The sequence below is a fragment of the Patella vulgata genome, chromosome 1 (assembly GCF_932274485.2).
Source record: "Patella vulgata chromosome 1, xgPatVulg1.2, whole genome shotgun sequence".
Lineage (NCBI taxonomy): Eukaryota > Metazoa > Mollusca > Gastropoda > Patellidae > Patella > Patella vulgata.
This window is the reverse complement of record NC_065879.2, coordinates 22004228-22021647: the sequence shown is the minus strand read 5'-3', so window position 1 is coordinate 22021647 and position 17420 is coordinate 22004228. Positions and strand designations below refer to the sequence as shown.

At 32.0% G+C, this 17420-nt stretch overlaps 1 protein-coding gene across 3 annotated transcripts in view; it reads left to right on the top strand.

Annotated features, from left to right (window-relative positions):
* The window catches only part of LOC126808619 (discoidin domain-containing receptor 2), a 132386-nt gene that overhangs the window by 63203 nt on the left and 51763 nt on the right, over window positions 1-17420 (top strand). For all 3 annotated transcript variants that reach the window (XM_050533500.1, XM_056099893.1, XM_050533490.1), the window contains exon 3: window positions 8838-8979. In XM_050533500.1, the coding sequence (XP_050389457.1) occupies window positions 8838-8979 (142 nt within the window). The remainder of the gene's footprint in view (window positions 1-8837; window positions 8980-17420) is intronic.

Sequence of the window (17420 nt, the reverse complement as noted above, 5' to 3'; positions counted from 1 at the left end):
CCAAAAAACTTTACACCTTACACCAAAATACTTAAATCAAACAAAAACTGAATCATATATGTTCTTTCTATTATGCTTAGCTCTGTAATGTACCAGTACATTAATCATTCCTCTTTATCTGAATTAGACAAATTATATTTATAAACCTTCTGCCTTAAATTTGATTTACGATGTAAAAATTAACATTTTGCTCTCAGGGGTTCCTTGGAGGTACAGATCTCATTATGTAGGTAAATGTCTTGACAGGGAGGTACCAGACATGGACATCTGAAAGAAAACATTATCTTTTTTTTTGTATTTTTAAATAGATGTGTTATGGCTAAACTTTAAGATAATATAAACTGAGAAAAAATCAGCTTTATATTAAAAGTCAGGTAATTAGTCAAACCCTGGGCATTTGGTACATGTAGCCATTGTCTGCTGTTCCAGCATCCTGACACCTAATAAATTGGTTTGATATGGTAATTAGAGAATCTTTCCTTCAAGGCTGCAAATTCTACCTACACAAGTTAACCAAACCAACAATCGTTAATGACCAGTACTATTGATTCCTTATTTAAAAAAAAAAAACATTTTCACGTTTTCTTTTAATGAGGAAAGAAGACCCATGAAAATGTATTTCTATGAAGAAGCTTCACTAATGACATCTGTAACAGATTGCCATTTATTTTTAGGTGAACCTTATATTGGAGGTGATAGATCATTAGTTGTTGAGTATTGGGATGTTTTCAATATTGGAATTCAACATTTAGTAAAAATTCATCAAATCCTCTTTTATAGATAAACCTTGTTTGTAATATAAAAATTGGCTAATCTTGAGATGTAGAATACATATAATATATTTTCAAACTATTTGAGAAATTATATAGAACAATTTAATCAAATCCTCTTTTAAAAATAGATTGTGTAATATAAAATCAGTTAATTTTGAGATATAGAATACACACATATATGTTTTAAAACTATTTGAGAAAATATGTAAAACAAATTTGATCTGTTGTCAAACTCTTCATACAAGTGTCAAGTCCGTCATTATGTTAGTTTAATCAATTCTTCCTTATTTATTCACGAAAACATTAACGTCTTTCCTTTGTTTATGCAACATGGACATAAATATTTCTTGTCACTCCCTTACAAGGACCTCTTCATCTTCTTGTATTTGTTTTAAGTGACAGACTTGCAAGTTTTAAATCTGTGGTTTCCGTTTCTTGTGATCGGGTTTATAAAATATGACAGGAAATTCTCATGTCACTTGTATGGGTTAAACCCTCAAGAATAATTTATGTACAGTTAAAACAATACATTAAAGTAGTATTCCATTGGCCGTTTTATATGAATATATGGTGGAAATTGCAAAAGGGTTTAATTGGCTTATAGTTTTGTTCATTTAAATCCCAATGATCATAGCAAAAAATAAATAATTCAAGTGTCCTTTTATACTTACACATGTTGAAAATAAGATTGAATTAAAAAGTTACCAAAAATTTCTCGAAAACCTGTTAAGATAGAGATATGATGGCCCATTTACCATGCATTTTTGATGGACTAAGGAGTGAGAAAATTCCCCTAAAGTCTTCAAATCAGTATGCACATCATTAGGACTGTATCTTTAAATATGTGTGGACTCGACAGCCGCCATCAACTAGGATTGGGTATTTATCAAAGTCTTGAAATGGTTATTGATAATATAGAAAGAAAACAGAGTTGGTGAGTGGATAAATGACAGTAAATATATTGTTACATGTAAGCTTAATGGTGAGAAAACAGTCAAATCGTGAGAACAATAGCTTGGGAATTGGGTTCTAGCTCAGGAGACTATTTTGTTTCCGACTTAAATGATATGTTAATCCAGTGTGTTGATGTACATGGCAGATAGACAATGGTGTGTTACAGTTAACCTGATTACTGGATTAAATATTAAATGTTAGTAGTGTGTGTGGCACACTAACATAGAAATTCTATATCTAGGTGGTCAGCCTCCTCTTATTTTGTCTGTCTTATACCATGAACATGTGAAATTTTTGATTACTGACATGTTCATGGTTATAACAATGTAACTGATCATTTGACATCACAGTTTGCTACCCCTTATAAACCAACCATTGTCTGTTTTTCTTCAATTGTATAATTATACAGAAATTTGAACATATGATGGAAATGGCAATATGTTGACTTTTGTCAAACTTCAGAATGCATAGTACATTGTGTTATATTATTAATGTATTTTAATGGGAGAGCTTGGGGCTTGGCCAGTTTAAATGTAACTTCATATAATAAAACTGTGGTGATGTTTTATGAGTTGACTTATCAAGACCTGTTTTCTACAACTTCTGGATTAGAATGATAAATGACACAAAGTATTTGAAATAGTTTTAACATACTGAGAGCATGACACAGGGTTACAACTTGCACTAAAAAATATCAACCTTTAACGCACATTCCCCATCTGCTTAAGCTATTTACTTTTTATATATATAGTCTTTCATACAGAACTCTGTTTGATAAAATACAAAACCTCATCTTTTAAATGTAGAAGTAAAGTTGTTTTGTGCATTTGATTGCTTTTAAGTGCATACAATCCCACATTTAAAATGATTGTGTTATCATAAATATGGGCATGATATGGTCATTTTATGGGACTGTTCTCTCAACATTTTCTGAAGAACTAAGCTCACTAGCAGACACATTAAATGGTTTAGAGAGCTGCATAATGTTATCTTCTATGTGTTAGGGTTGGGTTATTAAAGACACTCTGGCTAACTTTTGTATTAATGGTTTTATGAACTGTTGTGTTGAAAGAAATTTTAATGCTTTTATGTGTTTATTTATTTCTTTAGTCCAGATTTACTATCTATGAAGTATGATCATATGATTAATCTTTAGCCACTATAATGCAGATGGATACAGGAACTATAAAAGTGTATAGCCTATATAAAAGCTACAAACTCACCCTGTATCATAAAAACATTATTAACCTACCCGTTATGACAGTGTTATTGTTTTGTATGTAAATATATAAAGCCCTGCAATAAATGTAGCTTATATATGCCTCAGACACCCAGGTCTAAAAAAGATGTCTGCTATAAAAATGTTATCAGTGCTTGATTAATAATGTGTTTAAATAATATGTCAACTTTAATGAAAGCTTTATTAAAACATAAACACAATATATGGCAAGCATTTTGTTTATCCACAAAGATAAACATCCATTTTATTTTTTCATTCACACTTTGAAATGCAAGTTAAAACATTTGGAATTTCTGTATTATTCTTATGGAAATTGCTAATGACAAGCACCTAAATTCAAATGTGTTCTTCATTATATGCAATGTAACCAAATATATCTTAGAAGAATAAATCATAAAGTACAAAATACTGTAATATTTAGTATTCAAACATAAAATGCATTATTATTTGCAATTGACTGATTAAAGCCAGATTGTTGTACCACAAGGCTCTCCATTAGGTCACCCACCAATTCAGCTATTCTGTCAATGACATGTTAAATTGTTGTTTTTAAAATAGAGCACTGGCTATTCTGTGAACCTCATATATTCCATTGGTATACTGTTTCACTGATTTTCGATTTTGTTTTTATGGACTTGAAAATGAATGTTGATTGCCTAGATACATGCAGAGGGGTTAAATAGGCCATGCCAGTTCTCCAACCCCATTCATTTACAAATAAAATATTGTTTATAAAAAAAGGATTTCATTTGTAAAAAAAAAAGGGGGCAATACAAATTTCAACCTCTAAAAAACCTGTGTAAGACATGAACTAAATCATATTATGCTGTTAATGTTATACATTTCAGAAATCAAATATGTGGAACAATGGAAAACTATAGATACATGCAGATTTCATTAATAAAAAAAGGTCCAACAAGATGTAGAATATGTAGTTTGAACATGTTTGTAACAAGCTTGTCTAGAAATATACAAAAGTAGATGTAGACACTGAGTTTCTCTATTATTGACTGGGATTAAATGTTTACATGACTCCACAAATCCTTCTTTATTCTATCTAATATAAATATTTAGTTAAGGCTACATTTATTGTGAATAAGTGAAAGGAAATATCAGGATGTTCAATGTTATAGAGATTTTGAAATTGGACTCACATTATACTTTGACATTAGTGATTATTGTAAGGATAACAGATTGAATGAAATAAAAATAAATCTCAAAAACTGTTTGTGAAATGAAAGAAGGGGGGGTTATGATACCCATTATTTTGTCAAATAAAATACATCCTGCAATAGACTGTCAAATTTTGGGGAGATCTTTTGAGGTAGGAATCTTATGAAGATTATAAACTTCAGATGCCGGTAATTGGAGATTGGTTGTTAAGTTTACGATATACATAATACAGACCAGACAATGTAAGTGGAGTTGTTATCGGGACAATAGTAGGACCACATTATTATTCTTTCTGTCATCTGAGAAAGTAACTTTTGTTTGACTGGGAGTGACCAAATTGCAAATGTACATTCATCCTATTATTAAAGATGTTTTTGTCCAGTAAACCATACAAATATTTAATGAGGTTCATGAAAGGTATATGGATATATTTTACAAATTCTTCTTTGGGGACAATGCGATTGAAACCTACAAAGTTCCCTTGAAATAGGATGGCTGATCAAAAATATATGAAAGAAGAAACAAATTAGAGAAGTCCAATGATTGATGTGGCTATTTGACTATAGTGTAAGGCTACACCTGTACTTTACCTCACAGCAGGATTTTTACAGGCCAATTTTATAGTTAAAAGCTTTTTTTTTATTTCCACACTCACAGTTTCTTTTCCTTTGTGTGATAATTTTAGGGTCCACACAAAATATTATTTTAACCATTTTCCCCTTGTCAAAAGATAACAGAATTGGCCTACAAGAAATGTTTGACTAAATTGAAAAGGCACAAAATTGGATTTGGTATTAAATTTGAGTGGAACTCATTTTATTTTAGATAAGCTAAATTTAAGAAACCTATTACTATAATTGTGATTGAGTGTTTGATATCAACTCATGTATTTATTCATTTTATTTTATAGTTTTTGTGTATATCTACTATTGAAATAAAGTCTATTGTTATGACTTATAAACAACACCAGAACATCTGTCAAACCACGCTTATAATTATTATTCCTGTAGCAGTTGATTCATTAATCAATGGAGGAAATTTAACATCATGGTCCATTTTATCATGGCGGTAGATCAAAGCTAGAGGAAATAGATTTTGTTTGATAAGTAGAATTATTGCCTTTATTTACAACATAAAACTAACTGAAATGAAACTAAATTTTCCAAATCGGCTCCTGTTGTTTACAAGCTTATAAGACCATATGGACGCTTTGAAACCTTTTGATGGACAATACGTTTATTGATGCACCCCATTTTTTCATTTGAATTTTACTATCAAGAAAATATAATAGTGAAATCAGTAATCAATAGTTTGGAAAGATAATGTTAGGATGTACTGAAAAGGTAAAATAGGAGGCAACAGTAAAAAGTGTACTTAAATGTATGTGAGTAATTTAATTCAACATTACAGACAAAGCAGCCTTATATAGCCAATCATTTTTTTTTAAAATGTTGAATGAAATAGACACACAACATTTATGCATACATTTCAACACACCTTGCACTATATATTTAGTTGTATTTATCTTCTACAATGTTTGGTCATCCAATGTTTTCTTCTGAAGAAGGTGTTAATATTGATAGTAAAAGTAGTAAATCTGAACACAGATTGTGTTTCCCAGCTTTGTTGAAATACCCTATTTATATACAGGGTTCTCAAAATCTACATGTGACAGGAATATAAATCTGTTAGTCAGGAGAATAACATAATGAAGAGGATTTAAAGATTAAAAATAAAGGTCTTCCACAAACAAATTCTTTCTTTCAATAAGAAGTTGAGTTATTTGATAGTAACAGTTAATTAGAGAGGAATCTAAAATCTAACACCAACAATCAATGTCAAAGGCATATAAAACACAATTACTAAAGATATTTCTTTTATATTAACTTTGAATACTAATCTCCAGGGTGCACTTTAAAGTGATGTACGGCCTAGAGTGACCAATGTCCATCTTCAAGGCCTGTAATTGTAGCTTTAATGAGGCATTGTCGATCAATTGTTGACCTGTAGGCTAAATGACAGGTAGAAATTTGTTGAATTGATCAATGTTCACCTGAGTGTATTTGGGGCCATTACAACGCTCGTAAAGTCTACAACTTTGACAACAGAGGGTATTGGTATTCACAGCCCGTTGTTGTCACAATCTTTATGAGCAATAAACCTTGTACACGGTCATTTACGTTAATCATGTACTTTGTCATTCAAGACTTGTAGTATTGCCTACTTTAATCAAAGACTTGCACTATAAAAGTTTTATATACTCAATTCTTCTCTCAGTAAATATCCATAATAATCACATTATTTGGTGTGACCTAACATAATGGAAGCTAAAACTGGCTTGATCTATAAAATATCTAAGATATACAAACTACTTACATACTTTATAGTTGGTATACATCTCTCCAATAAAGTTTTATAGGTTTTGTAAATGTTATATAAACAATAACATTGTGAATGTTATAAACAATATATATCTTATTCAAGTACAATGTATATCTTTATGCAAGGAAATAATAACATCTATATAACTTATAACCCAGGAAAAATGTCTTAAATAAATAGAACTGTATACATGTTTCTTAATTACATAAAAACATCTATAACATCTATGAATTTGCTTAATAAATAGAATTTTGTACATCTTACAACATGATAAAATCTTTAATAAATAGAACTTTCATCTGATATTAATTATCTTTGATAAATACATAGGTATATAACTTTATACATTTTATAACCTTGTATGAAATATATTGTATAAATATAACATTGTGTGAAGATATCTATAATGAATAATAACAAGATATTTTTGATAATACAAATGTATAAATTTACACTTCTTATAATATCTTTAATAATAAATAAATGTTAGGCACAGTTAATAAGCCAAATCTAGCAACAGTTACTGGATGAGTAAATTTCAGTAATTGATAGTGGCACCAGATGTTCCAGAACCTGATATTTATTAACTTTAATAACTATAATTTTATACATGTATAAAATCTCTATAAAAGATAGCCTTTGGGTAATAACAGGTAGAAATGATCTATTACTTGTGCTAATCAAGTTTACTCCTATTAAATGGATACGGCTTTCACCCTGTGACCCGTCTCATTTCATTTGCAAGTAATAAGCAGTGTGGTGACTAGATCATAATATCTATGAGATTTTCTCACATTATTAAAAGATGTTAAGGAGTCAAGGGTTAAGACGTGCACTTTATGACATCAAATCAATATACCTATGTTAGTGTAAAAGTATTGTTTGAATACTGAAATATCATAGTCCTGTATATAAATTGTTGAACACATTTCTACTCATAAGAAGTGGACTATGCAATATTAAAAATAAAATGGATTTTGTATTGTGGGATGGCAATCTGTCTTTGTTTAAAATTTTGGGTCCATAGATTAAGCCAAGTGATTAGATATAATAGATGACCAAATATGAAATAAGAAACAAACTGACTTCTGCTTAATCTTTGAAAACTAAATTGTATTCATGTAAAGCTTAATTAAGATAACACTCCACAGCACCTTATTCTGTACCATATTTTTATCTAAATCTAAGAGATATAGCTTGTTCAGATGTGTATAGAGGACACCCCATGGAAAAATCATACAAACTCATTACATATATACGTTAACATTGTCAACAGATGCTACTGGTAATAAAAAAAAAGGAGGGTGGGGGGGCATGGCCTAAGGTTCTCAATGCCCTAAAAATGCCAGTGTTGCTATGTATGTTCACATTGAACTTACAACTGACTCAAACTTAGTGTGGTTAGTTAACGCATGATATTAATAACCTCTAGGCTAAACACGGCTTACTTGATATGATTCTATTATGGTGGGATGCCTTCTCCATAATAATGATAAAAAATGAGAAATCTAGTTATAGCTTTTATCAGTGGGTTTGTCCAGCATCTGACAAACTAACGCAACTGTGGAAAAGTTGGCATGACTATAGAGGCCAAGCTAATATATGATGACTTTAATATCTTTTTATGTAGTGATATTTTGTTAAAAAATGATCCAACCTCCTGCTAAGATATCATCTAGCCTTTCTTTGAAGTCTTTAACTCGAAAATATACAGTTAGACGGGAGGTGGATCAGTTTATCTTTTACATACTTTTTAAATACATTGAATGTCTGACCTTTTCTTATGGTAAATGATAAAACGGTTGTGTTAATTGTACAGAAATATCTAAATACACATAACAGCAAATAATATGATAATATAAATAAGCCTCCACCTCCTCATTCTTCCCAATAATTCAAACCTGACTATTAAAATAAACTATATTAGCAAATTTGTGATAATCTTGCAGTCAGGAGTAAACATGATTAGCTAAAAAAAGAAAAAAATTCAAGATGATACAGACAAATATTTTTATGCAAATCTTTGTATTCTAGAGCAAAGCAACTATAACATTGCTAATTATTTTCTAGAACAAAGGAGTTGTTTCCAGATTAAAGTCAGTTGTTTTCTATGAATAAACTCAAAGTACTATTGATCCAAATAGGCATTCAAATTGAAAGTCCATAAAGTAGTTAATAGTATGGCATTCCAATAGTTGTTTACAAGATTCTTGTTTTCTTTTGTTAATATTGTATTATATACCAGGTATGGTGTATTATTTAATCCTAATTTTTACAGTATCTCTTGGTTAATTTTCTTTTTGTCTCTATTTCAGAATACGGACAGAGCAGAAAGGCGGAGCTTGGTGTCCTAAAGAAACTATTACCAAAGATACATATGAATATATACAGATAGATTTAGTCAATTTGACAGTGATAACAAAAGTTGAAACCCAGGGAAGATTTGGATATGGACAGGTTAGTTGATTTATTCCTTATTTTATTCCTAAATACAGAACAAACAGATATTCAGTAGTAAAATTACCTGTGTGTAATCAATAAGATTATGATAATCTTGTATGCTTTGATGGAGTTCATCCTCTTCACTGATTGATTATAAAAACTTGAGAATAAAGGTCATGTATGTTAAGCCCTACAATCAAACGATAGAACGGTCTTGTACAATAGATTGTAATAGATGGAGCTGGGTAAAATAAATGAGCAAGAGTTATTTTGATCATCAACTGGAAAATAAATGAAACCCCTTCTCCCACCTCTTACAAAAACTCTCCGCCCCCAAACCTAATTTATTGCACAGTTTCAAGATTTTCATAAATATCCGCCTTTTATGTAAATTTAGCCTCCTTACACACACACAAAACACTCTCCTCCCCCACCCCTAATTTATTGCACACTTTACCTAGTTTCAAAATTTCTGTGAATGTCACCCTTTAATGTAAGTTTAGCCTGAATATATAAGATAATATATCCAGTACATATAAGACCTGACGCTAGGTAATATAATCAATAAGGTAAGACTGTCACATGAACATCCTGACATTATTGATTTTCAGATGAGAAAATGATTATATGTCTTCCATTAGTCTTTATTGTCCCCCCCCCCTCCCCCTCCCACCTCTTAATAGAATCACTCAAATATTTTAACTTAGATACAAGTCTATAAATCTTAAGCTTAAAAGGAATTTCTTAACCCTTGTCTTGTATTGTTGTTCTGTCAGGACTTGTTTCATCATGTTCGTCCACAATGACATATTAATATTCATATCAGATAATACCAAGCTCAGCCATAGACACAACCTTCAACATTTCTGATTGTGCGAGAATGGTAGTAGTAAATTAGAGGGTGATCTGATTTATTGCGAATTTGTCTGCCATAGCAATTATCATTATAAGCTTATAAGCCTCTGTCCTAATCTTCCTTTCCTTTGTTGTCTATGCTCAGACTTAAATTCTCTCGCAAGAAGCAGAGTTTGGTTGTCAAGTGATCCAACGCACACACTTTTCAGCATAAGGCCTGTTCTCTTTGCAAGTGGTCATGGGTTGAATTCTACACTTGACGTGACAGGGAGTGAGGCTGTCTTCCTAACCTTGTGTTTTTTTTGAATGCCCTGGTTTTCTGTCACTTCTAAATAAAGACATCTGAAATAAAATGTACCACCATGTGTTAATTGCAAGTTATACCCCACTTGTCTTTCTCCATTGCAAGGGTATGTTGATACCCTCCAGAACATCTGATACCACTTTTTATTTATATATTTGATAGTTCCACATAGCTAAAATAGGTGTATTTTTGTATCAATGGCTTTATGTATATCAATTTGCATAATATTGGTTTAGTAAAGTATTAAATGTTTAATATACAAAAGCAGTTTTGAGAACTCCCAGAATGAGAAGTGTTATCACTTATCAGGTGTTGTAGAAAAAGTAAACATTTCTGTTTTGCTTTAATAAAAAAGGTTTTATTATAGAGAATTCTAAAGCAAAAAATGAAAAAAAAGAATAAAACATTATTAAATCTATGGCCTGTTCATTTTCCATAAAGATAAATTTGAACAAATATTTGGAATTGTGATTCATCCGGTAACTGAAATATTAATAAGACTAGATTAGATACAAGTATACTAGGAGACTCGCTTACATTAAATGTTTCATGTTGATGAACTATCATTGAGTCTATACCATCAGTTAAGTCAATAGTCCCGTTCTCTCTATATTTCAATAGAGTGATCGTATTGATAGAAGGTGAAGTAAATATCTATCAGAAAGTCATTCATATAAGATAAACACTTATTTCCCTCTACATAGACTAATGCACTATGAGTTACATGTTTCAAAGCATTATTGAACCTTAGCGGACAAAAAAATCAATGTGTTAGAACAGAGTTACTGCCCTTTGTGACCAGGTCAGTTTTTGTAATATAAGAGTTTTTTGTTCGATCCAATATGTACAGGACCAGTCAGATCAATGTTTGCTGCAGGAGATCACTTCAATTCTGCTTAGATGCTTTGCGTCGTCATTAGTCGTAGCAAAGGGTTTTTATTGATTTTATAATGGCTCCTGGATAACCAGCGATAGATTTTTCAAATCGAACGCCAAGCTTGTAAAAAAAAAATCTAATTACAGACTTGATGTAATATGAGAATTTATCTTCAGCTTTTTTTTTCCTCCTCGAAGCTTAAAAACCCAAGCTTGGGATAATTCTTATTTGTGATAGATTCAAGATCCTTTGGGCTATTCAACTGAAAAATTGAATTTTACTTTTTGGCTGAAAGATTTGTTATTTGGGAATTAGATATTTGGCAAGTTAAACTTAGTCGAGTATTGTTTGAATTCCCATGTAGAGCTGTAGATGTTCAGTTGATCATCTTCAGACCTCTAACTGTGAATAATTTGTTCGAAATTAGTTTCATATTTGCATTGAACAAATCTGGCTTGTTTCAATACCTCTCTTGTCTGATGGCTGTTAGTGCACGTTTGCAATCTATAAACTGAAATGTCACATGCAAAGTTCAATCAATCCAGGAAATCGATTGGTGCATTCAATCTGATGGAGGTTAATATAAGGTTAGTCTTGATTGGTCAATAATTGACCAATTAAATGTGTCGGGAGTGAGATGAAATGAAAGGGTTTTTCAGTTATATGAGCTTATTAACAACAATACTTAGAAAAGGTGATTTACATCTCTCTCTTTATATCCTATCCTATCGACTGCGTTGCAATTATCATTGAGCACAAGGAGAAAATTGAAGCCTTTTACAATTTATTGCATTTTGATTGCGATTTATTATTTTTTTTAGAAATGTATTGAAGAAGAATTAGGAGAGCATTTGATCATTGATAAGTCATTATTATCGTTTTACACATGTAAAATTGATAAAAATGAATGGAATGAAGTGTGATATCTCGTCAATTAAGACTTCACTGTAGGTCATTTTCAGAAGAACATACAGTTTTTATGTTCATAACCGGTACTACCATTATTTGTGGAATAGTAAGGAAGAAACTTCTGAAAAGTCAGCATTTTTATATAGATGTTCAAATATTCCACGGTGAAAGTAACACTAGTTAGCCAATCACATCAATGATGCACTTGCCATTAAAAGATGTGTGCGTATGTCCATACCATCACATACCAGCAATTCCCCCATCTGCCATATATGTAGCCTTGATTGGGAAAACATGGACTTAAATGAGATCAATGAGCTTAATTTAATCAGCGCAATATTTGAAATGAATATACCAAAGTATCATGTTGAAGAGATATTAAACCCCATTCCATTGCAAGCCTAGCAGTCATTCTTTGACATGTGTCCCACCCACTCGACTGCAGCAGTCCCGGGGATTTATAAAGAGTTCCACTATTACTCCACATGTTTCAGATTGGACTGGTAATAGTTATTATCATGCCAGCCTACAAAACAACATTTTTACCTATATTGATTTTATAATAAGGAAAAACAAATTTTTCCATATGTTAACTAACCACCTAATGAAGTTAAATAAGATTCTTGTTAGTTTCGTATTTCATCCAATTTTCTTCTTGTTTTGATTGACATTCAATGTGTATTTTCGGTGAAATAAATAATTGTGGTTAAATTGACAAATGTCAAGAAAAGGTTACATGATGTACAAATCAATTACTTCCACATGGTGTTGTAGTAAAAGTCATTTTATTTACTTATATGTTTATATATATATATTTCAGACTGACTTAGAAACATGACCAATACTGACTTTTTATTAAATCAAATTTTATGTACAAGAGTATGGTTATACAAGTCACAATTCTATGGTTTTCAACCTTGTCTTTCCTATCTCTAGCTCCACAATTCTTTACAGAACAAAGAACATAAAATAAATTTTCTAAAAGTTTGAAATGAATAATATTTTTTTTAAAATTTGAAATAGAACTTCATGGTTGATGTTCCAGATAATTCTACCTCAGGCTTAATCTTTTTGATTTACTGCCAAATATCAATATAGCCTTCTATACGACCAAGAAAAGAGTTGGGCATTTCCGTCTAATAACCATCAAAAATGGTTTACCTTCAGTGTTGGGTATACAATTTACAGTGGAACTGTGTAGTTCAGTAAGCATTTGTTCCTAAAGAACTCTTTGTAGAGTTACCAAGAAGTTGAGCTTTTTTTGCTAAAGACTGATAATGAATATGTTTAAATGAACTGAACAAAAAAAGTTTAAAGAATGAAAAACTGCAGATGACTATCCTGAAGGGTTTCCGTTGATTTTATAAATAAAATCTTCCACATGTGAAGGTGGGTTTGGTCTTTTGAAAAAAATTGTGTAAACATAATTTAGAGGATTCAACTGGTTTTCACTGTTCAAATTAAACGTGTATGATTCACAACATAATGGTTATCAATTGTCTATTTCTATTGAAAATAAAAGCCTGTTTTTTGTCTTGGAAGAAAGATGGTTAGAATACAGAAATGTCAGCTTGAACTTTAGCAATGACTATAATGGTAATGATAAATGGTGTAAAAAGGAAAATTGGAAAGTAGGATTTCATTACACTGTTTTCATTAAGATAGATTAATCATTTAAACTTTCATTTTGCTTTTAAACCAAATGAAAAAAACACTGAGTCATCAAACCTTAACTATTTGTCTTTATCAATTACCCATCATGCCTTGCTCCTATAATTCTTTCTAATCTCAGGGTTTTGTGAAGGATGCTATTGCGTTGTGTGCCCAGGTGTCCCACAAAACTGCAATCCATCACCATTGTCTAATGAAACATCAGTAAAACTCCTTGGCTTAACAACCTCCGAAGGATTTGCACAGTTAAAATTAGTGCCTTGCCCGTGTTAAGTGAGAACCGTACATCATTCTTATGAGTATTAAGGGTTAAATGAAACCTTATTCTGGCCTAACGTTTAATTTGAGCGTCTGTCCAACGTTTTTTGACAATCTGAATCTAGCATCTAAGATTTGAATATCTCTTATTTCTGACTATTAATTAGAGTTTATGTGAGAATAGTTCCAAATGCCAAATCAAATGGATTCACAGAAATGATGTTTTTACTGGCATGTTAAAAGCTCAATTGTTTTTTCGTGTTTGTAATGGGCTTGACTTTCCCATTGTGCAATTTTCGCCTATTTGATCAAAATTAACAGTTTTATAGAGGAAGATTTGTCATTAAGTTAAAGCTGGACTCGCTACATTTTCATTATCTAAATGTTGTTTAATCTCGCTACATTTGCATGAGGAGTGTAAAACTTGGTTATTACCGATGGTGTCATGGAGATGGTGACTTGTTAGATGTTCGGTGAGGCCAGATTTTGGCTTTTACTGTAGTTTACACAACTAATTGACAGCCATTATTGTGAAAATGTTGTAAAATTTCTTGTGATTCATGGAATTGGGACAGACAGATGACTAGAAAGTCTTTGTACTTGGTAGCTGACTAATAAAATAATGTCCAACTTTAATCAACAAATTGTAAAAGATAACAAAAAATGGCGGCACTTTTTACCATTTAATTGCATCAGCAACTTAATTGTTCCTATATTAAGCGATTAGAGAAGTTTGTGTTGATGGTTTATGCAAAGACCAGCTGGATGATGGAGAAAGTAGCCTTAGGCGAATCATAATCTCTAATGTGGTCATTGTTATTGTCCAGTGGCTAGCTGGCTAGAAATTGCCGTATTAACTGGTCATCAAGAAGCATCTTTTCAAAATGTGCAAGACTCTCCATTAATAGTTAATGATTTCATCAAGAAGAGGAAATAGGTCCAATCCATATTGTATTCATCTTGTTGTCTTTCAGTCGTTTTGTCAATATTGATAGATTTTAGGTTTCAAGCAACCCCATTGATTAAAATATCATAGGTTCCATCAATTTGTTTGCTTTTGTTTTGATATTGGACAAAGATAGAATTTGTATGCAGTGTAATCCTGTCATGGTTAATGTTAGTGTAATGTATTGTAGAGCACATGTTCTGACAGGGAAGTCCAATGTGACACATCCCCCTGTATAATCAAGAAGGCTTTAACTTCCATGCAACACAACCAGATCATTTTGGGACTGGTATCTCAGTCTTGATTTGATTTTTGTTGTTGCATGGGTTGATCACTTTAGCAGAACATGAAAGAACATTCAGGATGTTCTTAAGGGGACCCTACACCACATCACATTCAGTCATTTGATTAAACTCTCAACCTTGTCGGTGATAGACATAAGATCCACACAATAATAATTTTAAACAACTTTGTGGACCTTAAAAAAGTATACAAAATACATATATGTTTTGCTTTAATAGAGTTATATATTAATGGATGTGATCTCGGATGTGGTGATGCTTTGATGTAATGACCTTTAGCATGTAAAAGTAATTTACATAAAGGATACCCGAGGTAATGGAAGTGTACAGTTTAATTTTACCTCACTAACTTTTCATTACGACAGTTGTAGATATCTAGAACAATACAGGAAATGGACAAATGGCTTTTTGTATCTCAAACTCAATGAATATGGAAATTGGAGAGAATTTGTGATGCAGAATTGAATAGGATATTTTATGGTCTGTCATTTTCAATTTCATGTTAGACCTTTTTAGAGACACATTTCTGCATCAGGTTTTGGCATGAAGAGGAATGCATCAAAGGAACCTTTCATTTAGACCAAAATTATATATTATAGATTGATTCAAAGAAGTATGTTTTCGATCTTTCAAGCGCTTTAATTGCAGAATATTTGTCCACACCAGATCCACAGAATTGATGGAAAAATCTGTTCTCTTTGCATATCCAGTAAACAAGATGGTAGATTATTCTAAATCTATATATTATTTGGATGTCTGCTTACCATCAGAATGTGAGACAAGTTTATTATTTAGTTTACTGCAGCTTCATTAAAGAGAAATTTATTGTGGATAGCATTCCGTTGTCCTGGTGGTTAAAACCAATCATTCCAATCAAATATGAAGGCAAATTGACAGTTTTATTAGACCTGTATAACTGGACAGTGGTCAGTGGCTTGACTACATTTAGACCTCAATCTTCTCCACAGGTGTCTCAAGTCTGCTTATTGCCGTCTGTCAGTTACTGGTCATTAGGGATTGGTTTGACCATCTGATACTGGACACCATGACCTTGTAACATTGTCTCTAGGGTTTGACAATAGCCAGACAGTTTGATTGTTTTAACATTATAGCAATGAGAATTTCTAATCTAATATCATTTTAACAATACCTCCTCTCCAAACACTTTCAATTAACTCAGAGTAGTGAAAATCATAATGGATGCTGTAATTGTCTCAACTCTCATTTAGTTTATATGGGAGAGGAAGTTAGAACAGTTGAGAGTGTTAAAATTCATTTGTTGAAACATCGCTGACAGATGTAAAATTGTAGAAACTGTGTAATTAATATCAAAGTGGCTGATGGTCATTTTCCTTTTTTCTTTCAGACAATTTCAAATTTTTGTTTGCTTAACCCTTTCAATGCTAGACGTAAATCCACTGCCTGTGCTAGACCCTTTTTTGAGGAAAAAAGGGAGGTTGGAACTGAATGCCAAGCAGTACTTATGGAAGCTTTTATGAAAAATCTTTTTGTCTGTTGGGATGGGCATGAGGTTGGGCTAAGAGGAAAAAATAGAATTTTGGAAATTTGCATAATAATGTAGTCACGTGACGTCATGGCGGCCATTTTGAATTTCTCATTTCTCACTAAAGCTAACACGAACACAAATTTTTCTCCATGAAATACTTAAAAGATATTGTTTTTTTCACTGGATTTTGATAAAGATATATAAAATGAACAAAAATATCAATAGCAGCCATGAGCAATGCCGCCACGAACACGCGCATCACGTCTCCCGCTGCCATGACCACGTGCGGATTGCAATACCTTGTTTTTACTTTCACTTTCACTTTCATCCCCAAGTCCCATATCATTATCAATATAGTCAGTCAATAGATCTACACGTTCGGGACTCAGGAATTGCCTACGTCTTTTACGATCCAGCAGGCCAGCATTATTATCAACATCAGAATTATTGTCAGAATCTACTGCAGACACAGGGCTATCGTGTTCACATTGGGCTTGTTCATCATGCACGGGAGACATAGCTAGCCATGGGCGGAACGTCGCGCAACAAATCACACACTTCATAATACCAATCACTGTCCTGACTACTATCATTATCAAGTAACTGGAAACGAATTATGTGTATCACCCGCCTCGAAATTGTCCATGTGTTGGTCAGCAAGACGTCATTCACGACTTCGTCGAGAGTGTATCATCTACATTGTCACTATGCACTCCGCCATTTTACGGTTTGCCGCTTTGAAACACGTGGAAATATGTTCTAGTGTATAGAAAATACAATAGATGGCACTTGCAGTTACGGTACTAATTTTAGCGAGGGCTTTACTG